Source organism: Puma concolor, chromosome A3 (assembly GCF_028749965.1).
Source record: "Puma concolor isolate L17-30 chromosome A3, mPumCon1.1.hap2, whole genome shotgun sequence".
Lineage (NCBI taxonomy): Eukaryota > Metazoa > Chordata > Mammalia > Carnivora > Felidae > Puma > Puma concolor.
Window position 1 is genome coordinate 71,848,633 of NC_141669.1, and position 26,939 is coordinate 71,875,571.

At 35.4% G+C, this 26,939-nt stretch overlaps 1 protein-coding gene across 24 annotated transcripts in view; it reads left to right on the plus strand.

The window, feature by feature from the left end:
- NRXN1 (neurexin 1) overlaps positions 1-26,939 on the plus strand; it is a 1,142,850-nt gene that overhangs the window by 810,206 nt on the left and 305,705 nt on the right. For all 24 annotated transcript variants that reach the window (XM_086701118.1, XM_086701120.1, XM_086701129.1 and 21 more), the window contains one exon: positions 17,907-18,088. In XM_086701118.1, the coding sequence (XP_086557244.1) occupies positions 17,907-18,088 (182 nt within the window). The remainder of the gene's footprint in view (positions 1-17,906; positions 18,089-26,939) is intronic.

Genomic DNA, 26,939 nt, shown 5'->3' on the forward strand with positions numbered 1-26,939 from the left:
CCTGAGCTAAAGTCAGAGGCTCAACTGACTGAGCCACTCAGGCACCTCAAAATTACAAGTTTTGTAAAGTAAATGCTGTATATTTAGGTTAAGGGGTCATTGTGGGTCAATTAATTTCACTGTGCTTCAGGGTCACAGACAACATCCTTTTACCATGTTTTGCAAATGTGCCACTTTGTTTTTGTGAGGAAGAAAGGACTTTGGGAATTGTGTAGATCCATGAAAACATTTGACACCCCCACCAGAGAATCTGCTAGAGTGAGTTAGGTTAGTTGACTATAAAAAGAGTAACATTATTATTAGCCTTCTGTGGAAGGTTTTGATAAGAAAAGTTTCACATTACTTTGTAACCATGGACAAATCATTTTACCCCAGTGAACACCAATTTCTTTCAAATTTGTAAAACAGAGATAATTATAGTTTTCCTATCAAATTTGTTTGTTACAAACATCAAAAAAAATGATGGGAATGTTTTGTCATGTTTAAAATTTTTATTTTAATGTTTATTTTTGAGAGAGGGAGAGGGGCAGAATGTGAGTGGGAGAAGGGCAGAGATAGAGAGAAACACAGAATCTGAAGCAGGCTTCAGGTTCCGAGCTGTCAGCACAGAGCCAGATGCAAGGCTCGAACTCAGGAACTGTGAGATCATGACCTGAGCCGAAGTTGGACGCTTAACTGATGGAGCCTCCCAGGCACTCCTTTTTGTGTTGTTTTAAAGGTTATATAAACACCATCTCCTATAAAAATGAGATTCAACCATATTTAGGTATGAACAAAATGTAAGTTTATTTATTTATTTATTTTTCCCTTACACAGTAGTTAAACTTCAAGGGGCCCAGGCTAGGAGAATACAGTTCTAAACCTGTGGCTTAGCCACAGGCAGTGAAGACCTGTGCCTCTAGGTCTTAAGGCAGCTGACAGCCTTTTGTCATCACTCAGCAAGAAGAAAGAGGGACATGGGCAGGAAAGTACAGGTACATTCAGAGCCCCAATGGAAAGAATCATTTTTGCCCATGTGTCATTGGCCAGAATTTAGTTGCTTGGCCATGTCAAGCTGCAAGAGAGAATGGAAAATGTAGACTGTAGCTGCAAAGCTGTATGGCCAGCTTATGTACAGTTTAGTTGTATGCCTAGCTTCGAGTTCTGTTATTAAAGAAGGTGATATCAGTGATTAAACATTAGCAGTGTCTACTATGGAGATAAATACAATGATCAAGACAATAGACATGTTTTAAAAGGGACGACTTGGGTAGTACCAGATAGCTTAAGACATCCAGTGGGTTAATAAAGTACCCAAATTTAGTTAAAGTGACAAATAGTTCATTCTCAGAAAACAAAGACATCCTGCTTTCTCCTGACACCTTTTTTTTTTTTTTAAATACCTTCTAGTGTCTGATATGTACAATTCTACTGATAGTGTCTCGACAATGGTTACAAAATTATCTTGCATTAAAAGCCCATGTAGTCAACCAACTATTATTTTAATGCTAAATATGTTTAATGGGTAACCATGTTTGGTGCATGGTCTGTGAACCTAGTAGCATCATTTGTGTCAGTATATTGTTGCATTTTCAGAAAGCCCTCTATGTTATGTTTTAATTCTTGCAAATTGCTTGCCAATTTAATACGAACTGCATCTAAACAGTAAGTAATTGCTTATGATAATGAGTGCACACTAATTTGCTAGAATATGTTAATATTCACAGAGCACTTTTATACTGCCTGCTGTTCCAAAAATACTGCTCTCTTGGTTAAATGTAGCTTTTAGATGGCATTATTGTCACACATCTGACTAAAATCATCGATTTAGTAGTATCTATCCAAATGTCATAGGACTATCACTTCAATATACCAAAGAAGGAACAAAAAGTCATGTCATCCTTTGATAAATGATTTAGAATATTCAAGAAAAAAGGAATCACTTTCTTAATAATTAATTCTAATTAGTGATTGATAGTAGTAAGCAGACTATACTGAGTTAGAAATGGCCTCTTTTTCCCTCAAGAGTCATAAAACTTAATTTAAATGACTTCAAAGACAGATGGCATGCAAACTTCATTTGAATACAATAACCAATTTACAATGAATTAAACTTTTAAGCTTGATCCTAGATCTGGCTGTTTCTAAGTTTGAAGCGCACTTCACCCCTTAATAGTGCTCTTCCCTCTTTGTCCTACACGTCTTTCTCAACCATTTTCAGAGGTGCTATTTGAAGTTGATAGAGCTCAAAGACTTACGTTTTAAACCTGAGGGGCTTTTGAGACTGTGGACCTGAGCATTTGAGGATCTGAGGTGCAGATTGGAACCACCTTGTAATTTTAGTCTAGGAAGATAGAGTTTTATGAACCAAATACAAAAGAAAAAAGGTTTGACACTTCCCTGCCCCAGGGCTGATTTGGCACTTTAATCCACCCTCTAATGTTTCAATCATTTCAACTTCAAAAACCACTCTCACACATAGTTATATATCTTCACATGGGTGGTGAAATACAAGGATCTCTGTAGAGAACCTTCCCCCCCCCCACCCCCTTCATGGCTTTCAAAATTCATTTCTTTTGTTGAATTTCATTGGCTAAATATATTCAAGGGTTAAAAAACTTCCATCTTTGTATTGTAAATGATAAATAGCCACAATTGTTTGTCAAAGACAGTGAACTAAGTTCCAATTTTTTTGCTTCTTGTAATTTTTATTATGAAAAGAGGTGGATTGATACCTCTGGCAGTCGGCTGAATTATATTCTTATTGTCTTCATATGTTGTTTCAGAGTCTAGGATAACAAATGAATAAACAAATAAACCAAAATTACATATACTTTAATTTTGGATGCTGTTACTGTTATTTTTTCTAGTAAGTATAAACTTAAAGACAAATGAGAAGTGGTTTTATTTCTGATAAAGATGGAATGAAAAGATTTGTGACAAATAGCAAATATCACCAAGACACTTCTTATTAAGTAATGTCTCTCTCTTAAGACAGTAGTATCATGGTTTTTTTTTTTTTTTTTCTACTTTTGTGAAGTTATGTGACTCTGTTAAAGGAAATTTTCATTTCCTAGAATTACAAATATGCTGAAATACTGGAACTGATCTAATCTCTTTTTAATACTGACCTTGAACAGTCCTAATTTCTACTATAGGATTTGTACTTTGTATTTATGTAGAGACTTAATTCAGGACGCAAGGAGATAGGAAATAGTAGTGCTTAAAAATGCATCAGCTTCTTTAAGAGAAAAGAAAGTAACTTCCCATTAATACAAGTGGAACTATTGCTGCTTATTTCTGGAACCCATTTTGTGCCTCTGTGACTTTTCTCATGAAAATCCTGCCCACAAAAAATATATTTTCTCTTATTTTTCCAGAACCATATGAAATTCTGTCTACTCCAAAGAGAATTGGGGGTATTTGGGGAGACCAAGTGAATTCTCCAGTTTGGCTGATGTAGAGGGTTGGTTTGTATGGAAGATGTTTAAAGTTATAATAAGGATATTTTTGCTTAATTTGGCAGATGATGGATCAATCATTGAAGGTCTTTGAACAGAAGAGTGATTACACAGGCTGCTTCAAAAAACAATTTTTTAGTTTCTAAGATAGATTCAAATTAAGAGGCAGGATGGTATCATATCAGTAAGGATGCGTATTTATTACAATGTTGAAGATTAAAGGTCATATAATATGAACAATGGCTTATGAATGGGAATATAAAAAAGAAAGTAAAAAATTGACTTCTGGTTGAATGAATAGTGAGTTGTGGAAAAGCTGGATTGTAGAGCTTTGACATAAACCTCTGTATTGTTCCCAGGGTGTAGCATGGTGCTTTATACATAGCATAGGCTTAAATAATTTTTACTGAGTGTATGAATGTTTTTATTCTTGAATTATTGTATTCTCTTTCTCCAGCAGTATTCTTCTGCCTCTCACAATTGTGCTTTGTTTGCTTTTGTCAAATCCCAACTCCTTGTTTTGAGTTAGAGTCTTCCCTAACATCTCCCTAAACCATCTGGCTTTCAGTCTTTCAAGCAACTTGGAAAATAATGTCACTCAGGATTTTTTTTTTTTCTTGTTATATTAGAAGAGAATTGAAACTTTCCTCTGTAATGACCACTATTCTCTGTCTTTGTATTCATCTCTTTCATCACGACTGTAGTATATAGAGTTGACCCTTAAACAACATGAGTTTGAACTGCATGGGTCCACTTACATGCAGATTTTTTTTCAATATAGTACAGCACTGCAAATGTATTTTCTCTTTCTTATGATATTCCTTTAAGTTTACTTTGAGGGAGAGAGAGAGAGCATGAGCTGGGGAGGGGCAGAAAGAGAGGGAGAGAAAGTGAATCCCAAGTAGGCTGTGTGCTATGGGCTTGATCCCAAAAAGCATGAGATCTTGACCTGAACTAAAATCAAGAGTCAGACACTTAACTGACTAATCCACCGAGGTACCCTCTTTCTTATGATATCCTTACTAAAATTTTCTTTTCTTTAGCTTACTTTATTCCGAGAATACAGTATATAGTACATATAACATATAAAATATGTGCTAAGTCAATAGCCAAATTATGGAAAGAGCCTAAATGTCCATCAACTGATGAATGGATAAAGAAATTGTGGTTTATATACACAATGGAATACTACGTGGCAATGAGAAAAAATGAAATATGGCCTTTTGTAGCAACGTGGATGGAACTGGAGAGTGTGATGCTAAGTGAAATAAGCCATACAGAGAAAGACAGATACCATATGGTTTCACTCTTATGTGGATCCTGAGAAACTTAACAGGAACCCATGGGGGAGGGGAAGGAAAAAAAAAAAAAAAAAAAGAGGTTAGAGTGGGAGAGAGCCAAAGCATAAGAGACTGTTGAGAACTGGGAACAAACTAAGGGTTGATGGGGGGTGGGAGGGAGGAGAGGGTGGGTGATGGGTATTGAGGAGGGCACCTTTTGGGATGAGCACTGGGTGTTGTATGGAAACCAATTTGACAATAAATTTCATATATAAATAAAAAAATAAATAAAAATAAATAAAATAAAATATGTGCTAAGTGACCGTTTAATGTTATCAATAGGCCTCAGTCAACAGTAGGCTATTAGTAGTTAAGTTTTGGGCAGGTCAAAGTCATACTTGGATTTTCCACTGTGTGTGGGGTCAGTATCCCTAACCTCCATGTTGTTAAAGGGTCAATGGTACTGATTTCCACACATGCAAACCTAAGTAATAAATTTAAAAAAAACATTTATTACCATTGGTACTACTCTTTTTTGCCTCTCTTTTGTACTAGTGTCTCTCTTAGATTCCAAACTTATAGAAGGAATTAACTCACACTAATGTTAGTAATCTCTTATCATAAGGTTAGACAAATAGATTTTATCTCAAGATTGTTTACCTACATGATTTTAGGACTGGAAACTGTTTCATAAGAGTTTCAGTGATTTCTACAATGACCCATGCTAACAAGTGATTGAATACATGAACGAATAAATTGATAAATAGTACTTGGTTTTCTGAGTGAACTGATCTTAGACTGGGCTTATCTATTTAGGCAATTTTTATTTTAATCTTAATTTTCCCAGCATCTTATTACTTGAAAACCTTAATAATAGTGTTTATACTGAGATTTTTCTTATTTAGCAAATTAAGCAAATTTCTTTTTTTGTTTCAACATTTATTTATTATTGAGAGAGAGCGCGCGCGCGCGCGCGCGCGCGCATAAGTGGGGGAGGGGTAGAGAGTGAGAGGGAGACATAGAAACAGAAATAGGTTCTAGGCTCTGAGCTCTTAGCACAAAGCCTAATGCGGGGCTTGAACTCAAGAACAGTAGGATCATGACCTGAGCTGAAGTCAGACACTTAACCGACTGAGCCACCTAGGTGCCCCTAAACAAATTTCTTGTATGTAGAACAAAAATTAAGTCTTCCACTTACCTTTAAATACTCTCCATTTCTCATAGCCAAACAAACTGAAGACTGCATTTTGTGTTAATTACAGAGAACAAACTGTTGGTTACCAAAGGGAAAGTGTGTGTGTGTTTGGGTGGAGGGTTTTGGGGAAAGGGTGAAATAGGGCATGAGAATTAAAGAGTAAAATCAAACAAACAAACAAACAAAACTTCATTTTGTTAACCTTAAAAATAAAACAGCCAGTTATTTTACTAGCAGATGTGTTTATTTAGGAAGAGCAGAGAATTGCAAATCAGGACATGCAAACTATGGCAAGACCATAGGCAAGCCTGGTGAACAAAGGAGAGGAAAGGAATGCTCTTTCCTTTTTTAGAGGTAAGAGAGGAGTAGGGAGTGCTTTTATAAGACCATGGAGTAAACTGGGAGTTCCAAGGTGTAGTAGCTTTTCACTGGCTGAGTTTCTCATTAGCTGGCTGTTGCCGGGCCTGGAGAAAGTGTTTGTCTCAACTTCTTCCTATTGGGGTCTACACTTGACAAAGAGTGCTAGGGTATGAGAGCTCCTCCTTCTGCTCTCCAGACTCAATTTTAAATGAGATTTCTTATATTTAGCTTTATAATGTCAAGAGCTAGGGATTTTTTAAGCTACTTCTGTTGCATAGATTCCCATGGCCTACAATCTTATTCAAGATTCTTAATTGCTTTTCATAATTAATACATTTCTTTGTTTAAAAGTTATTTTGAAATACTTTTAGACTTAGAAAAATATTACACAAAAAACATTCTCCTTATCCTTTGAGCTAGCTCTCCCAAAGTTAACATCTTACATAACACAATGAGTGAAACCAGGAAATTAACATTGGTACAATGTACTAACCTACACACCTTCAAACATTACCAGTTGTCCCACTAACGGCCTCTTCTGCAGTCCAAGTTCTAAACCAAGGTCTCACATTATATCTAGTTGTCATGTCACCTTAGTCCCTTCCAATTTGGAAGAGCTCCTTAGTATTTTGTTTTTCCTGACCTTAACTCTTTTGAAGAATGCTACCAGTTATTCTGTAGACTATCTTTCAATTCCAGTTTCTTGGATCTTTTATGATTAGATAGAGGCTATGCAAAAATGGTACAGAAATGACGTTGTGCCCTTTTCAGCCCATCATATTTCCCCTGAATTTGGTATGTCCTGTTACTGGTGATGTTAATTTTGATCAGTTGGTTGTGGTGCCATCTTCTGAGTTTTTCTAATGATTAATAAAATTTTAAGGCCTAAAGCCTGGCAGACTATATCTACTCCTTCCTGTAAAGTATGGAGAACTTTGGGCTAGGTTCTTCAAGCAAACTGTGGGATCTAGAACTCTCTCATAATCACCGTTCCCTGGTTAACTGTTTCATGACTCTTCATTACAGTTGTTTCTCACACAGGTGTAATGAAATAGAGAATGGTGTTCATTATCAGGGTAATCTAGGCAATCTATGCCCTCATCTGAATTTTTTGTATTTAGTAAAATTATTTAGATTTCTTATACAGCTATAGATATCCCATCTTACTAATGGATATAGGCATGGAATTTTTTATACTCATCAATCAGGACCTTTATGCTATTTATTATGTCAGTAGTCCTAACTCAGTTCAAGGAATATATTAGGCCCCTATCCATGATTGATAAATAAAAGCACACAAACCTGATGAGAATACCAAGAAGTAAAGCAAGACCCTGTTTTCAGTAGGCATACCTTTAAGATGGAAATTACAGTAAAAGTCAGCTCTGATATTATATAATAGTTTGTAAATTAAAAATAGGTTTTGTAGATGATAAAGGGAACAAATCTACTTTGATTGGAATGAAGTGGGAAGCTAGACTGAAAAGAAAACCAAGTGCAGCAGAGAAGCATATATCCGCCAAAGTAAAAGTCACTTGGAGAAGAGAATGTGTATTCCACTTGCGCACGATAAAGTTAGAGCTTAGTTTGAAGTGACTTCTGACTCAGAAACTAGCATTCTATCTAGTTCTCATACAAAATAAGTAGCAAATAGTTCTAACTGGGACCTTGTCAGATGGAGAATGACAAATATAGCATACAGGCAGGAAGATGGTCAATGAGAGGAGCTAAGATGAGAAACAAATAAAAGCATATTTCTGGTTTTACCTTAAAATTATTATGAATTTTATTGTTTGTATGCTGGCTTCTATATTAAATATGTAATGCAATGTTCAAAATAACTACATGCACTTTTGTGTTCAGTATTCAATTCCACTGTTAAGGGCAGGAGACAGTGTCACTGTCAAAAGTTATAAGGCCTTTCTGGTATAGAATAGAAGTGATCATGGCATTAGTGATAAAGATTTGTTTTCTGCATCTCTGTTCAGTAATTTGGAATCCTTAGAAAGAGCCGAAGGCAGGGATAGCTTCTGAGGCGGGATGGTTACAATAAAGCTGTGCAAAGTTCTCACACCTTTTAAAGATTCAGGCTAAGCTCTGAAAATGTCAGAAAGTGAGTGAATCATTTCTGCTAAGTGTCATTACAGAAACTTTCGTGTCTCTCCAAACCAGTCCGGGAAAGCATCATTAAAAAGACTCTAGAGATGATTGAAGTGACCTTGATTTGTGAATTTTAGTTATTTTTCTAAACAAGAAGCAGTCATTGGATCTTAGCTTTTCATTGTCTTGTGGAAAAACTGAGAATAGAGTTGGATACAGACCCTAACTGCCTGTGTGACGTTGAAAAACCACTTGATTTCTCTGGGCCTCCATTTTGTCATTTGAAAAGAAAAGGTTTGCTTAGTTATCTCTAAGAGAATTTCAGCATTAAATCTATGCTTCTGTCACTTTTTTTTAACTTATTAATTTTTGACACCTTAATTCTAATAAATTCTTGACTCTGAAACCCTGATGAAAGCCATTTTTGCAATTAACTTTTGAAAAAAAAAGTAAATTTAAGGGCATCAGTAGTCAATTGCAATTTTTACTGACTAGCTAATAATTTTAAGAATTTATTAGGGACTTACACAACTTATCATATGTTCTGTAAAGTAAGATTTTTCTTGAAGTACCGGAAGGTGAGATTTCTTTTCTCCCCATCCCTGCTGCCTATAGCTCTAATGCAAATTGATTACTGAATTACTTGCAAGAGACTTTTTAATAAAGTTCACTTACTGCTGGAGGGAGTCTAGTTTCAGAAGGGAAGACATAAGCATTTGATGTTCTTAGGGTTATTGGTTGTGAGATTGCTTTGCTCGGTTTGATTTTTAACTTTAGATCACTTTGCTATCTTTATGAATCTTTTCCTAATCTGATTGGTGGAGGGAATACCACTTACCTGTTTTTCTTTTCAGCAAGAGAACTTAGACCCTGATAGCCTTTTAAAAGTTTCTAGGACTTAGAACTTGATCACGGAACAAGCTTGGGAAGCTCAATCTTTTGAACCCAACTCTTCCTGGAGGGTATATTTTCTAAATAACATGTTTAGAGAAGGAAATAATAAAGTGTTTTTTTTTTAAAGAAAGTACATTGCAAAGGAGCCACTAAGTGAAGTGTTACTTATTGAATAGATTTTCAAAAATAGTATTCACTGGCTTGAGAATTATCTCCAAATTTCCTACTTATGTGACTTTGATCTGATAAAACATAAATATAATTATTCTTGCTTTTCATTTTTCTGCTCATTTTTAAGGTTGCCATTAATCAGTACCTTTACTGTTGTCACCTTTTGCAAGATTTTTTAAAAATCCAGAATAGATGGTGACATGACTAAATATCATTTATCTGACGTTTCATAGTTTATGACAAGGCATAAATTTCCTGCCTTGATATTTATTTTTAAATGTGTATTTATTTTTGAGAGAGGGTGAGAGGGGCAGACAGAGGATCCGAAGCAGGCTCCACACTGTTGGCACAGAGCCTGATGTGGGGCTTGGATTCACAAACCATGAGATCATGACCTGAGCTGAAGTCAGATGCTTAACTGACTGAGCCACCCAGGTGCCCCAACCTGCCCTAATGTTTATTGTTAATGCACAGGTCCTACCTCTTTGGGAAAAAAAGGCTGTGTGTTTTAAGTTTTGTATTCTTAACTCCATTCACATAATTGGCAATTATCAGATGACCAACAGATAGGTCAGCTTAAGAATGTTTCCTACTTCAATTAATTTCCTTATAAGACAGAAAAAGAGAATGACTTATCCAAATGACTGCGGTTGGCATCTGTGATTAATTCAAGACTGGTGAACACCATTCATATCCCTTATATGAATGCTGCCTTTTTTTAAATTGTACAATGCATAGTCTGTGCATTATTTGTGGTATTCCTGAATAAATGTCTAAGATATGGACAAGGTAGGTCAACCATGAATCCACTTATATTATAAAGAATTACCTAAGTTATTAAAGAGGAACACACTTGTTTTCAAAAGAATGAATATTTTTTTCATGCAGTATACTCTTTACATAAATGTCAAAATATGGAAATGTCACATATTAAAATGGGAAATATACATGATTCACTTTTAAATATATTGTTCTCCCAAGATTGCAGAATATAGATTTTTTATTAAAGAAAATATAGACCATAGAAAAATATGGAATATTTATTACAAAAAGATTTTCAAATGTTAATTTATTAATTTTGCAAGAGACTGTGCATGTACACACACATGAGTGGGGCAGGGTTAGAGAGAGAATCCCAAGCAGCACAGAGCCTGATGTGGGGCTCAGTCCCACAAACTGTAAGATTGTGACCTGAGCCGAAATCAAGAGGTGGAAGCTTAACGGACTGAGCCACATGGGCACCCCTGTTAGAAAAAGATTTTTATTAAGAGAAAAGTTTTGGGCCAGTAGGTGAAGGGAAAACTTCCTTACTTAGTGAAGTGCATAATTACTGTTGAAATTATCTTTGAGAATAATAATTCCGACCTTATAGGAATCATGATAGCTTTTTGCTATTCCATTTTCTTGATGGTTTTATTTTGATTAAAGTTTCTTATTGAATAAGCAACACCACTTTTTATTTTAAAGTGGTATCTTGGCTGGGCCAGAACCAAATATCATATAGGCCAGTTTAGTGAGGAGAAGTCCTCTGCTTGCACATCCCCTAAGTTTACTGTGGAATCTGACTGGTTCAGTCTCCTTTGATCCCAGGAAAAGTTTGGGAGATATTAATTGTCAATGCCTAGTGATTCCTTGGAGACCCTGAGAGTTTAACAGCATATCTGACTTGTATGGGGTTCAAGAACATTGTGAAAGAAGCTGCACAGAGTTCATGATGGGTATTTAATAGCTAGCATGTGGGCAGTGACCCCGTCCACTGTCACTTTCGGAAATCTCATTGCGCAAAAACAAGGTGCTCACAATGTTGACTTTCCCCCTTTTTCTCAGTTTGCATTAAATTTAAGAAAGAGTCAACAAATTGTTTTCTTTTAAAATTGAATAAATTTCTTTAATTCCTCAGGGTCTAGGATTCTGCTGGAACACATGACTTGCCATATATGAGAAACCTCCTGTTGTTTGTTCTATCCTGAATGTAGTTATTAGCTACTTTGAAAAGACTTGCATTGTTTGGGAATTACCTAAACTCTTCTTGACTTTCTTTGCTTTGGTCTGATTCAGACTATAGGGTCAGTATCAAAACCATTTTAGTGACAGGCCATGTTTCTTGCCCTGTTTCCTTTATTAAGAACTTATTCTGCTCTTTTTCTCAAAGACATATAAGTAAAAATCCTATGTCATTTTCTTTCTTTTTTAGCCAGTTGTCAATTCTACCAAGTCTGTGTCTTCCATAAGAAGGCTCAAATTAAGATATATAGTCTTTATTTTCATTGTCTTTTCCTAGTGTTTGTTCCCCTTTAGGTGAATAGCAGCATTGAGGGCTGCTGTCTCTTCTCAAAGTTGGTAATTGTTGTTACTACTTTTTGATGTAGAGTTGATTACATCTTATAGGTAGGAACTGTTATTGTTCTGATTCCATTCATCTTTCCTAATATAATGGCCACCTGTCTTGAGTTGTTAATCCTCCTATATGAAATTTGAGAAATTAGGAAACAGTAGTGCTCAATTTCATGATATAATTCCTTGTGATCTTACAAAGAATTTACAGGAACTTAGGAAGAAAATGAACTGCAACGAATTGTTACTTTATGTACCTGTCAGATTGTTAACATTTATTATTTTCTTTAAGTTTCACCAGTTTATAAATTTTATCATGGTCACAAATAATTTTTATACAAAAACTTTTTATACAATTTTTTCATTGTTTTTTTCTTTCTATGAACTTTACTCAAAAGAATGCCTTTACATAGGTAGAAATTGTTCAGAAATTTTAAATTTAAGTTAGCCTCTTTATTCCAATAAGTTTACTGGAGGAATAAAAGCTCCTCTTACTTTTATTTGTTTTGTTTTAATTCCATCTGACTACCTGGAAAACTTTAAAGGGGAAAAAAAAGTGCTATATCTCTGTTATATCTAATAGAATTATAATGGCCTGAATGTTGCATGTTGGCTACACAGTGACATTTGAAGAATTACAGGCGTTCAGAAAGGAACCTTTTATTCATATACTTATGTTAGAAGCTAATCTACTTAGAAGTTATTGTTCATATAGCAAGGATCCAGAACAACCAGTAATCAAACAGACCTATACATGGCAGTTGGTTTTCTTTTTCAGAAAGGTTCAATCCATTTGGGGACATACTAACTTTTATGGAAACGAAGCTGAAGTGGGCAAATTTAGAGAATGAGTGGTTGGCAATAAAACAAGGAGGAGGGAGAGCCTTTTGGGTAAATAGATGTTAAATAAAATCTAAAAATATTTCTTATCATAACATCACAGGGCAGTTTTGACATTAGAAATAAGAGCCCATGTATAATTTGTACAAACATTTGTTGCCATGTAAAGTATGTTGACACAAATAAATTTGCATCTGATTGAGCCAGCTCTGTTAATGAATTTGGAGTAATATAGATTTGCTGCACAACTTAAATGTGGAGATTGCTGAAAACCACTTTGAGTCATCCATACATTCAGTAATGTGATGGATGTTGAGATTAATTTACAATAAATCCATTAGTAGTCATGGCACTGATGTGTCAGTGATTGTCATACAGAAACATGCATAAATAATAGAGGTGAACACATTATTGTGTTCTTAAGACCTGGAACTGTGATTAAGATGTACAGTTCCTGCACATTGAATTCACTTATATAATATAATAAACCATGTTTCTATAAAAATAAAATTAAAATAATAAAGCTAGATTGCAGTCATTTTATGTAGACTTACTCCTTTATTTAACAAAGTGAATTTTTTTTGCATCTTGCTATAAATCTTACCATGCTAGATGTTTTATGATGATGAACTAATATTCTTTTTCTCATGAAAGCTCCCATGTGATGCAATTTAATATCCTTCTCATTGTCAACTACTAGTGAATGTAAATAATAATATAATGGGTTTATGTGAAAAAAGTGCTAATCCAAGGAATGAAATACTGAAAAGATTAATAAAAACTGGGAGGGAGGAAAGTCATTTCTTCAAAGGCATTTGGCTTTCACACAACTTTGAAATGAATCAAACTTTTCTAAGACATCTTATATTAAAATAAAACAACAGTGTTGCAGTGTTTGTTATTTTTTGTATGTTTTCCATTATTTTATAGTTTTAACACACACACACACAAACACACACACACACCACCTGTTCTCTGTAAAACTTACTGGGCACTTACCATATGCCAGGAATTGGACTATGGCGTGACTGTGTGATACCCATCGAATTTTGACAGAAGCTCTATGAGGTGTATAGTTTTATTTTTTTTTTTAATTTTTTTTTCAACGTTTATTTATTTTTGGGACAGAGAGAGACAGAGCATGAACGGGGGAGGGGCAGAGAGAGAGGGAGACACAGAATCGGAAACAGGCTCCAGGCTCTGAGCCATCAGCCCAGAGCCTGACGCGGGGCTCGAACCCACGGACCGCGAGATCGTGACCTGGCCGAAGTCGGACGCTCAACCGACTGCGCCACCCAGGCGCCCCGAGGTGTATAGTTTTAATATCCTCATTGTTTACAGACAGAATATCCAAGATTTAGAATAAAAAGCTAGTCAAGGTCAGTGTAGCTAGTAAATGATTCAGCTGGGATTTGAACCCAGGTCTGTTCAGAGCTTACATTCTTTATTTTTTAGTTATCTGCTATAGTAAGGACATTATGTCTCTGGTTCCAAAAGATGCATGCTAAATGAAGTAGATTTTGAAACTTTAGTCGCATGACCCACTATATTTTATTGTAGGAGTGTTCTCACATTTTTAAGGTTACCAGAATAGAGTATAAGGTAATTTTCTATCTTTCTGAAAGGGGGATTTAAGAACATAGGAGATTTTGTAGAGTTTTATAGGAAGTGATTTTTTTTTTTTTTAAAGAAAACCAAGATGCTTATACAGGTAGGTAGAAGGGAGCTGTGGGTGGGGAGTGGACATATTATCCTCTCTTGATTCTGGAATTATGCTGATGAATACAAGACATTGCACTATCATGCATACAGAAGAGGGAAGAGAGATTGCTTTCCAGATACATCTGGAGACAAAAGATGCTGGAAATAATTGCACTGTTTGGCACAAGGTAGTACAATTGGTTTTACTTTGTTTTGGTGAAACTGAAAGAGCCAGAAATCATTGTAAGGAAGACAGAGTGGTTCATAGAATGCTAGTTGCTAGGTCTTAACACTCACTGAAATATGAGATGAAATCAAATCTTGAGTAATGATATTTGCATTTTGACATTTATCTTCCTGAAAATACAAATCTTTATTATCCTTGCATTCTGTAACTGAGCAACTGGAAACTTTCATAGTTCCATAAGTTTGGGAAGTATACTCTAAACTAAATGTTAATCTACATATATTAAATGTTCTGTCACTTCACATTTACATGTTATTTTTCTTTTTTTGAAAGCCTTGTGAGGTGAAAGGACAGTATATGATCATGAGGTGCAAATGTCACTTTATGGATATGAGACATTAGAATATGATAACAGTCGGCCTTGATAAATTCAGACTGACACATCCAATTAACTTTTTTCTCGACTGTCTTGTTATGATAACAGAAACATTTCTGTCATAAAAAAAAATGCAAGAGTAGGAGTCTGGGTACTAGGTTTCCTACCGGCTCTGTCACTTAACTAAGGTTGCAACTTGAGATAACAAATCAATCCTTATGACTAAGTTTCCTCAGATGTAACATGGGGCTAACTGCTTACCCTACTTTCTTCCCCCCCACTTTTTACAAAAGTTTATTTATTTATTTCTGAGAGAGAAAGAGAAAGAGAGAGAGAGAGAGAGAGAGAGAGAGAGAGAATCCCATGCAGTCTCCTTGCTGTCAGTTCAGAGACTGATCAAGGCTTGAACCCATGAACCATGAGATCATGACCTGAGCCAAAATCAAGTCGGATGCTCAACTGATTGAACCACCCAGACGCCCTTACCCTACTTTCCATACAGAAGTACAGAAGACCTGAAAAATTGTTGTGAAAGTGATATTTTTAATATTAAAAATTGCTATGTAATACAAGATATTTTGCTTTCCACCATCACCTTCCTCTGGTGATTCTGGAAGACACCTGAATTTTTAGATATGATTTACATTGTTATGCAGCATCTCTAGTGTTGAATATTTGTCTTAATTCATAGAAACTACATAGTCACTAGAGAACAAAATTAATTAAAAGGAGGAAAATAAAATTGAGTACCTGTACTCAGAGGTCACCACGACATTCTCCTGTTAAAGAAACCTTCACTTTAATGTGTTCTTGTCCCATTTTTATCAATGTGGGCATTGTTGAACCATTCAATAGTTAGTTAATCATCTACAAAAATTACCAAGCTGAAGAATATTTATCAAATGATTCTTGCGTATTAATATACTGAGTAACAAGCTTCTGATGATATAGAACATAAATGGTCCTGGAGGCTCCAACATTTCTGATACACAAATCTGTATATTCTGAATGTTCTTTACTTGCACACTGCCTGGTTCCTTTGAAGTATAACTTACCTATTTCCACATGAGAGAGATAAACTACTTTCATGCATTAGTATCCAAAAAAATTAATAGAGAATACACAGCTTCTCTACCATTGCATTCTAATAAGATTCTATTTTATCACTTTTACATTCAGTATTATTCTGACATGTTTCTTGTGTCACGTCTACATACCGAGGCCTTTTTTTTTTTATTGATTTGTTTTGAGAAAGAGAGCACAATCATGGGAGCAACAAAGAGACAGGGGGAGGGCGATAATTCCAAGCGTGTTCCACACTGTCGGTAAAGAGCTCAACGTGGGCTCAAACTCAAGAACCGTGAGATCATGACCTGAGTTGAAATCAGGAGTCAGACCCTTAACCAACTAAGCCACCCAGGTATCCCTACATACCAAGTCCCTTTTAACCAGTCAAGCAGGAGGCATATTGCAGAGGACTTTGGAAATGTTTCACACAGAATACATACTGCTGTACCAACACCATACAAGCCTCACTCTTGGTAGAAGCTTTTTTTCTATAAACACAAGATATTTTGTGGCCTAAATTTTTTAAATGTTTATTTATTTTGAGAGAGAGAGCACATGCACAAGCAAGGGAGGGAGAGAGAGAGAGGGAGAGAGAGGACCCAAGGATCCTGTGTCATCAGCACAAAGCTCAACACGGGGCTTAATCCCACAAACCACAAGCCCATGACATGAGCTGAAATCAAGAGTCAGACACTTAACCGACTGAGGCACTGAGGCACCCTTGGCCTAAATTTTAATATTCACTCTTACCATTTTCTTTACCACGTTTGACACATAGTGGGAACACAAGTATTGGTATCCTTTATTACTGTAAGCCTCTAAATTTATTTTACCCCAGTGGCTCTTCCTGGGATAACTATGCAAATATTTCTGTTGTCCTTTTTAGTATGGACAAACTTTACTTTTAGTAAAGTCTTTTCTTGTGTGTGTGTGTGTGTGTGTGTGTGTGTGTGTGTGTGTGCATATGTGTTCATATCTATATATCTGTATGTATCTATATCTATATCTTTGCATGTCTCTTTGCATGTCTCTTCCAAATGTTCTGACTTAAAGATTCCATTGTATTGCATTCAGTGAGATAGATTTCATTGTGGTATAATGAGATAGGACTTCAGTGCATTGGATGCTTAGTGTAAACTTGTTTGAAATGAAAATCTTTTAAAGTAAGATGGATAATTTAATGACATCAGCACCATAAAGTAAAAATTGAACACTCACCAAATGAGGCTATAATATTCTTACTACTGTAAGACAAGCATTCACTTTTGAAGAAAAAAAATGAGTCTTTTTATGATGCTGGATAGTTTGACAGCTACTAGATATTGCTTGTTAAATAAGATCTTGCTTCTATTGATGAGCTCTATTATCTGTATTTTCCTGACATGACTCCTGGGGCTTATGACTGTTTATCCATTAGTTATCTGTCATATGTGAATAGACCCTTTCCCCATAAGAGTTGATTCGTAGTATATTTGTTGTGATTTGCTTCACTGTGCTGTATGACCCTGTCACATGCACATGCAACTCTTGTTTCAAAAACAAAAACGAGTTGATACATGTTTCTGCTCCTTTTGGAAGCGGCCAAAGTCAGTGTTTCCTACTAAAACATTTCTGAAAAAGTGGCAGGGAGAAATAAAACCCCATTAGATTCCATGCTTGTCCAACTCACTGGAAAAAGTAGTAATCTCCCATTTGTTCTGGAACACCTGCTGGTAGGTTTAATGAGTGTATTAAAAACTGAGCTGCCTTGATATTTCTTTTAAAAATCTTCTATTGTCTCTCTTGAGCCTGTTTGATTGAAATCTGTGATTTGCTTACTTTTTATGCTATAGTTTCATTTTTTTTTTCATTTTTGCCTCGGTATAAATTTAATCCTTTACGGATATGTCAATGTAACAAACATAGGAAAATTGTACACCTGATATATTTGGACTAATTGGTTTTGGTTTTTGTTTTCCAGCTGGGACAACATATATCTTTAGCAAAGGTGGTGGACAAATCACATATAAGTGGCCTCCTAATGACCGGCCAAGTACACGAGCAGACAGACTGGCCATAGGGTTTAGCACTGTTCAAAAAGAAGCTGTATTGGTGCGAGTGGACAGTTCTTCTGGCCTGGGTGACTACCTAGAGCTTCATATAGTAAGTACTTTAAAAATATTTAACTTTTGTCTTTACTATTAGTTTTTTTTTTTTAATAACTTATACTTTTTCTTTTGGAAGTTTCTCTTCCCCAGCAACCAGTACTTTGGTACAGAAAATATAAATACAATCTAGAAGTAATAAGACCTTATTCCTGCTATTGTTGCTAAAAATGTTCTTTACAATAGAAAATATATTTTTTTGGTTGTTAAGTGTGAATTCTTCTCAGTTCTCTGTTTACAAAGATTTATTTTGGTATGTTCTTATTGACTTTAAGCAGATTTTCCAACTTAATAAACTAAGTTATTGCCCAGTTGATACTGCTACATCTGACTGGAAGCAGGAGGTTGTAATACTGGTAACATCAAAAGATCTGAATCGGGTGTCCTTAGTTCTTTCCTCACTCTAGAATTACAGTGAATTACAGTGACTAGATTGTTTCTGTGCCTTCTTATATTCATTTTGATACATAAATATCAAGAAAGTACAGTAAGCTCTTACCATTAATATCCTGGAACCCTTGACCATTCCTTTTTCTCCAAGCTCTAAGTCTACTGTAAGAATTTAGTCAGTATATCATAGATGGAAAATAATAGGTCATGAATAGAAAGCTATTTTTTTAAACTTTTGCCTTAACTGATTTATAGCTTGAAGACTCTGCCATATATTTCTGCATTCAGAGTTACTAATGTGTATAGTTGTAATTCTTTATCTTCTTGTTTTATTAAAATATTTGCAAAGTACCGGTAATCTCTTATTGCTAAGAGATATCAATATTTTACTGATGTACAAAAGTCACAACCATAAGAAAGGGTCAACTATTAAACTCTAAAGGGTTATTATCATCATAGTTCTTACTTGAAAATCTGTATCTTCTGGAAGGTTCCAAACATATATAAGTCTTTCCATTTCCCTTTATATCTGTGAGGCATAGTTTATCTTTTCTGTCTCATGTGATTGTGTAAATTTGTTTTGTTTTGCTTTTGTCCATCCCTATAGGTTCTTCTTTTTTTTTTTTTTCAACGTTTATTTATTTTTGGGACAGAGAGAGACAGAGCATGAACGGGGGAGGGGCAGAGAGAGAGGGAGACACAGAATCGGAAACAGGCTCCAGGCTCTGAGCCATCAGCCCAGAGCCTGACGCGGGGCTCGAACTCACAGACCGCGAGATCGTGACCTGGCTGAAGTCGGACGCCCAACCGACTGCGCCACCCAGGCGCCCCAGGTTCTTCTTTTACTAGCACCCATGCCTCAGAGGACAGTTTGATTAGGTCAACAGATTCTTTCCTCTTGGACACTGGCTTTCAGGCACTCATCCTAAAACAATTAGGAAAGCCACCAAACACATACAGGAGGAAAATACAGTATCACAGACTTTTGCAGGGGCTTAATTTTCAGTTTTATTCATTTATTTTCTTCATCTTAGTTTTCCATTAGACTTCTATGATTTCAAATAAGCTCAGTAGGGGTTTACCCTGACCACAAGAACTAAATTCATTGCTAATCTTAGAAAGAAGAAAAGAGAAAACACACAACACACACACACACACACACACACACACACACACACACACACACCTCAGCACAACCATTATTGAACTGCCATAAATTTTCAATTCAAAATGCAGTTGTCAAATCGGAACCCTGGGAAAGTAATTTCAACTGCCTTTCAGCAAATATGTAACAATCAAAATTGAAAGCATCTGGATTTTTATGGCATCATAAATAAATGATTAGTTGAGATAAACTTAACTAGTGCGGTAAGGAATGTTGCTGTTTAGAGTAATCTCAACTTTCTAAATGTATTTGCTCCACTCTGATTTAAGAGCCTTGCAACTTCAAAAAAAATAAATAAATAAGAAAACAAGAGCTTTTGCTCCTGAAAGAAATTACTTATTGATCCATTACCAATTACACACTTACCCTCAGAAAAGTTTCTACAATGATCATTCTAAAATCATAAGGGGCAATGTTACTGAATTTACTCAAACCACTGTTGTTTGTTTTATGGTCAGAGGGTTTTAGTCTATAAGAATGGGTGTTCTCTTTTTCTTCCAAATCTGATCAAATGTGGGTTTAAGAGTCCCCCCATACATAATGGATTGACTTTCTAGGTGTCTGTACCAACCTAGTACCTTCCACAGTTCCTTTACTTGCCATGAATTTATGACAGCTGTTCTGTGAAGGCCTCCTTCTTTCTCTATCTCCCTCTTGGTTTTGCCTGGCTATTCACTGTAGATTCATTATTTGTCTCTATGCATTCTCCCTCTTGGATTTGCTATCTTCAAACTTCCCCTTGATTTGAGAGCCAGTACTTGACTGGGAAATGAAAAATGTATATTGGTTCCCAGGGCTTACTAAACACCCTTGTTGGTCAGCCCTACTCCTCCTATATCAATTGCTAGTATCTGTCTTAGTCCAAACCTGGCTAACTAAAACTTATCTCCCTCCCTTTTTCCTCATTGCATGTAAGTGGTGATCAGACATTAATGACCTAGCAAGTTGCCTATATGGAAATAAATCACTTCTTAACATATTTCAACATACAAACTAAATTAACACAAGGCCAGTGTTGTGGGTTTTTTTGTTTTTGTTTTTGTTTTTGTTACGCATTTTATACTATTGAAGTTACCTCTAACTCCTATAATGTTGGCTACATAGAAGAGGAACACAAAGAGGAGTTAGATATTTTAAAAAGCAAAGGGAGGGTAAGAAGGGAGGGAGGAAGGGAGGGAGGATGTAAGAAAGGAGGAAGAAAGGAAAGGAAAGGAAAGGAAAGGAAAGGAAAGGAAAGGAAAGGAAAGGAAAGGAAAATTAAGTGTCTGAGTACTAGAGTTGATACCAGTGGGTGATAGAAATATTCTTAAATAATATTAGATTTGAGAATGTTCAGACCATATTTTGTTACATTATTTAGGTACCTTTAAATCTATCCCAATTTTCTCTGAATCACTTATTCTGCTTCTTTCACGGTTAGAAGTTTCAAAGGAAAACAAGATTTGTAGGATTATAGTTTGTTTACTATTGTTGTTTGATTTTTGTTTATGAACATTACTGACTTAAAAATTAACCTGACTGATATCATAGATGATATGTTTTATCTGTAAATGTTAATTATTATCCATTAAAATGCCAGAAAAACTTCTGTAAACCTTCAAGATCAGCCAAACATAAACTCTGTGCTAATCTTTAAAAATTGTATTTCTACCTTTAATTAATAAGTTAATCAGTAAGCTGGAAAGTTGATTGTACTCCTCACAAGGGACTCCAGTCTTGCTGAAATGTGCAATGCCATTTCAGTTAGATAACTTTTAAAGTATGACTGGCATATAATTTCGATGAAGATGTAAATATTTGACATCATCCCATTTCATTACGTTGATTATTTGGGTTTTTACTTGAAAATATAATCATATTTGAATTTTGATTAATTGTACCCTTAAAGTTATAACAACTTGGAATAAAATGTTTTTTGAGTCAGGTAACCTTGTTTTTAAGATATTTTAAATAATATTAATATTTCTGCTACCACTGTTATGCTCAAAGCCATATGATGTTGCTATTGAAACTTTTAAGGTTTTAGGAGGGGATGAGGGCAAGATACACTCATGAAGTAAGGAACAGTTAATTAGCATATAGCCTAGAATACTAGCACTTGATAAATATTTTCTGAAATAATAAATGAATTAATGAATTATATATTGAAAATATGATGGCTTAGGTTAAGAAGACAGCTTTTCATTAGTCAACATGAAGCCAAAGATGCGGTGTAGTTTTTATGTAACGCAGAAAGTCATTGAACTACTTAGTTATAACAGAAAAAAATGCAGCACTTGATATGCAATAGCTATATTATCGAAAAGTTGCATATTTTTATTGATTTGTTTTTTGAATCTTCAAGTAAGAATTGATTATGGTAGTTGGTTGTTTAGAGGAAATGTGTGGTGGGAATTTTTGTTGGATGAATGATTGTCTCTCTTTAGTAATTATCTCATTTATTATAACTCATTTTTATCATGAATTGTTCTCTGATTGTTTCATATCTGCCCATTACTTTCCAAAAAAGATAAACTGTCTCATGTCAGAGAACACAACTTGATAATAATGATGGTTAATAAGAAACATAGCGTAATCTAGAATTGGGGCTTTTCAACATTCATTTTACTACATGCTAGCAGCCTATCCAGAAATATTTTCTGAGCAACTAGTATGGCCCAGGTCCATGTTAGGCTCCATGGATACAAAAATAAATTATCTCACCACTTAGTAATCATCTCAATGAACAATTGTTGAATGGATGAATGAATGAGCCAAATGGGATCATTGTCACCAGATAGCTTAGGTTATTTACAGCAAACATATTTTGTCCCAATGTGACTCCATTTGGTTCATCTCAGTTTTTTCCTCTTTCAGCTTCAACTTTCTTATCTGTATAATATTTGTAAGAATATAAACAGATGATTGGTTTTTAGGATAAAGAATATAAAGAAGACACTTCTAAGCTGTAAAGTGTTATACACATTTAAGTTAGTAGTGTTAAAGATTATTTAATCAATATTGAGTAAAATAATTATTAGAAACAATCAACAAAAAAGTTAAATTCATTAAAAAATTAATTTATAAGGCATATCTAGAAATTTTACCAGTGTTTTCACTCTAGAGGAAGCATCTCATATATGTCAGTCTGGCAACATTCATTACAGATTACTTAACCCCTCTTTGACTTACAGGAGAAAGCCAGTGCAAATGTGTGCTCACTCACTGCCATGAATATTAACGTGTACATTGGTTCTGACCAGGGAAATGTGTGGAGGGTGGTAGAAAGGAAGAGTGAAGAGTATTCTTTGAAATTCTTTCATCTTGGGAGCATGAAAGAGCATTGCAAATTTGATTAGTGAATTGTTGTACATATTTGCCGTAAGTGTTTCTTCTTTGTACTTTGCTGGGTTGGAAGCCTTATTTTTGAAACTAAGTTATTAATTGATTTTGATTTAGAAATACACCTTTTGATCAGTAGTTTTAGTGTAGCCTAGAAGCATAATATATTTAGAGTAAATATTACTTGTCCTAAAATAACTTATCAATATCAGTGGCAAGTCAACACTTTCTCATCTTTCTCTTCATCTCTACATTTTATTTTGCTTTAATAAATTTTACTTAATAAACATTATTTAGTATATTATATACTTTATAATCCTGCTCTATTAAAACTAAATGTAAAAACATATTTTTAAAGTCAACAATTATACATAAGTGCAAGATAAAACACAATTACTCCCTTACAGGCTTTTCTTGAATTTAAATTATGTTCCATCTGAAATTTTCTTTCTAACCAATAGATTCACCTATTTTAAGAGTTTTACTTTGCCATGTAATATTAAAATTTGACCCTGTTAATCATATACAGTAAATATTTTATTTGGTTTTGTTTTCCTGGTTCTTGCATGAATTAGAGAACATGTTGCCTTTTTGACTAGAATATTGAAAGAAAGACTAAAATGATGTCTTTTTTAGTATGTGTTGTAAAATTCTTGTTCAGGCTTCTAAGGAATGAAAGATGCAAGTTATCTTTGGGGAAAATGGGGGAAGTTATGGTCATAGGTCTGTTGGCTTAAGTGTTATCCAGATATCTTAAAATAGTCTCTATTTTCAGGATGGGTGTGGTCAAGTGCATTAATACAGACTATTTCCCTCATCATTTTCCCTTGGAAGTAATTCAGTTTCTCATTTTCTGATTTACTGGTTGTCACCTGTGGTACACCAGTAACTCTCTGAATTTGACTGCTAGATTTCTAGAATTATTTCCTTTTTTGAAATTCCACTGCTTTGTACTTTAAGAGAACCAAAATAACTATCTCTACATACACCTTCTCAGTCCATGTACTTATCAATTAGAATTATCTTGCTGTATCTATTCTGAATACTTTCCAGGCCATTCCATACACTTATATCAGGTTAATTTGCTAAAATGTTTCTTTGATTCACTTGTTCCTTTATTAAACACATTGATGTCTCCCAATTATGTACAGGTAAAGAAAGGCACATTTTATGCCTGACATTTAATGTCCTCAACATTCTGAACTTAATTTCCATTTTCAGGTCCATTTTCCCATAATTCTGTACTTATCTTTTTACTCCAGTGAAATGTATTAATCTATTTGTTAATGAACTTCTTGTCATATCTCTATATCTAACTCTGTCCAGAAAGTTTCTTCTTATTCATTTCACTGTCTCGATTCTGCTCAGTTGTCAACTTCTCTATTCAAATGTTGGATGTTTTCAGGGTTGTCTCTGGGATCTTATAGCCTCCTGAGCTAGCAGAAAGAAGTCTAGGGCTCAGAACTGTCCTTGGAAGAGCTGCTGAAACAATACCTAGGTAGAGAAAATATTGTACATAGTTTCTGCTCCAACCAATGATCACTACTCTTCTTGATCCATTCCTTTGTGGTGGATGTCAATCTATTTTATTTATTTTTGACAGAGACAGAGTGCAAGCATGAGCTGGGGAGGGGCAGAGAGAGAGGGAGACACAGAATCCAAAGCAGGTTCCAGGCTCCAAGCTGTCAGCACAGAGCCTGACACGGGCTTGAACTCACGAACTGTAAGATCATGACCTGGGCTGAAGTTGGACACTCAACCGACTGAGCCACCCAGGCACCCCATATGTCAAGCTATTTTACAGAAATCCATTCTCATTTAGGTCCTGATGAATTTCCTTAGCAAATCTTTTCTTATGCCAAGCTCCCAAAACAAGGGACCTGTTGTTGAATCCTTTGTAACTACTGACTCTACTTCCATTTCTGCTGTGGCTCTTTTTCAAAACCTACTTTCAAGTAACATCTCTTTTGGTTCATTCAACACATCATTATTGATCACCTATGATGCAGTTCAGACTGTGCTAATTATCCTTTTCTATATAACAAATTTACCTACAATTTAGTAGTTTAAAACAAAACATTTGGAATCTTATACGAGCTTGGGAATCCAGAAGCAGCTGAACCAGGTTAAGAGATTCCCAGGAGAAGACATAGTTAAGATCTGCCATGCTCAGAACATACCTGATACGTTTATTCTTATGATCCAGACAGAGTCCACATGTATGAGGAAGAAATGATGAGCAACAATGAAAGCATATGAAAACAGGTTATTAAGGATTCTGGTTTTGTAGAAATCTAAACACAATATAGATTGATGGAAAATGAGTAATGAAGACATTGCTTGAGGGTTAAGAACTAGTTTAGGGAATACATACTGAATTAGGAGTCATTCGTACACTGATCAGGAAGACTCCTTTTATTACACACACACACAGACACTGAAAGCCGTAAGCAAAATGCACGAGAGAAACAGAATTTAAAAATGCAAACAGCATAGCTAAATATGTCTGCCACAGATCAGGAAGCAAGATGAAAGTGACACAATGGCAATGGAGTCCTATTAAAGCTGATGCTGGGCCACTGCAGACAGATGCATCTCATTTCAATGAAGGAAGGAAATGACTTAGGTGAATATACTAGGGGACACTCAAGTTAATGGTAGGCATAAATAATCTACATTTTAAATCAGGAGGAAAGAACTGGAGATAATGTTCACTGAGCTTGCAAAAGTCATTTTGATGAAAACATTTTCAGAGCTGTGAAATCCAATTTATGTTGTCTTTAGGAGCTTACTTTTGGAGGTAGTATGCTGGACCTCAGAATTCTTAGGTCAAGACAGAGGAGGCCTATACCCTACTGTAGATCAGGTGGATAAGCTGTTTAACTTTCTGCCAACAAATGTAGCCCTGGAAGAACATCCTGCCATTATGCTTCTGAGGTGACACTTTAATGGTGGGCTCTTCCCATCAAGGAAAATACTTCCTCCTGAATGTTCCCATTAGAGTCTTCCTGCCCCAAAAAAGTAGAAACACAAGATTGACAGGCCTGAAAAGCTCTTTGGTGAAAGATCAAAATTTAATTGATTCTTGGAGCTTTTTGGTCTGTGAAAATAAGTCAATCTTAATATTGAGTATTATATAAAATTCAAAGTGGAATTTTAGCTAGGAAGTATAGACTGCTCACTCCCAAATACACATCTTTAGTACTGACTTTCCCTCTGATGACTATACTCAGCATTTCCACCTGGATGTCTCATGGGCACCTCAAACTTACCGCCTTAAAAACTGAACTCATGGGCACCTGGGTGGTTTAGTCAGTTAAGCATCTGACTCTTGATTTTAGCTCAAGTCACGATCCTAGGGTCATGGGATTGAGCTCTGCATTGGGCTCCATACTGAGTGTGGAGTCTGCTTGGGATTCTCTCTCTATCCCTCTCCTGTTCTCTCCCCCCACTCTCAAAATAGACAAATAAACTTAAAAATTAAAAAATAAAGCCAAAAAACTGAACTTCTCATCTTGCAACCACATATCCATCTAATTATTATGGATTAAAACCTGACATCTCCCCCATAGTTACTCTTATGACGTTATCTGTTTCTCACCAAATTCCAGAAATGTTTCTCATAATATTTTGGAGGAGCTTCAAACTGATAGAGTGAACAGGGAATCTATACTCATCCTTGACCAGTCTTATTAGCAGGTGAGGAGTTGAGACACAATCTGGCAGAGCAGAGAGGGAAGGATTATAGGCACAGGCAGGTAGAGTGCCGGGATCTGTCCTTACTCTCCCTGCTTTTTTTCACCAGGAAGTATTGTTTCTACTTATCAGAATTGTGTACACAGGCACTTGGTACTTTACTACTCCTAGAAAAAGAATGTATAGTCGATTGTCTGGCGAAGAATTGGCAAAATACACTTTACTATTTTTTTTGTAGTCTTTGTACTCTTTTCTGTTTTTGTTGGCAAATGTGGCT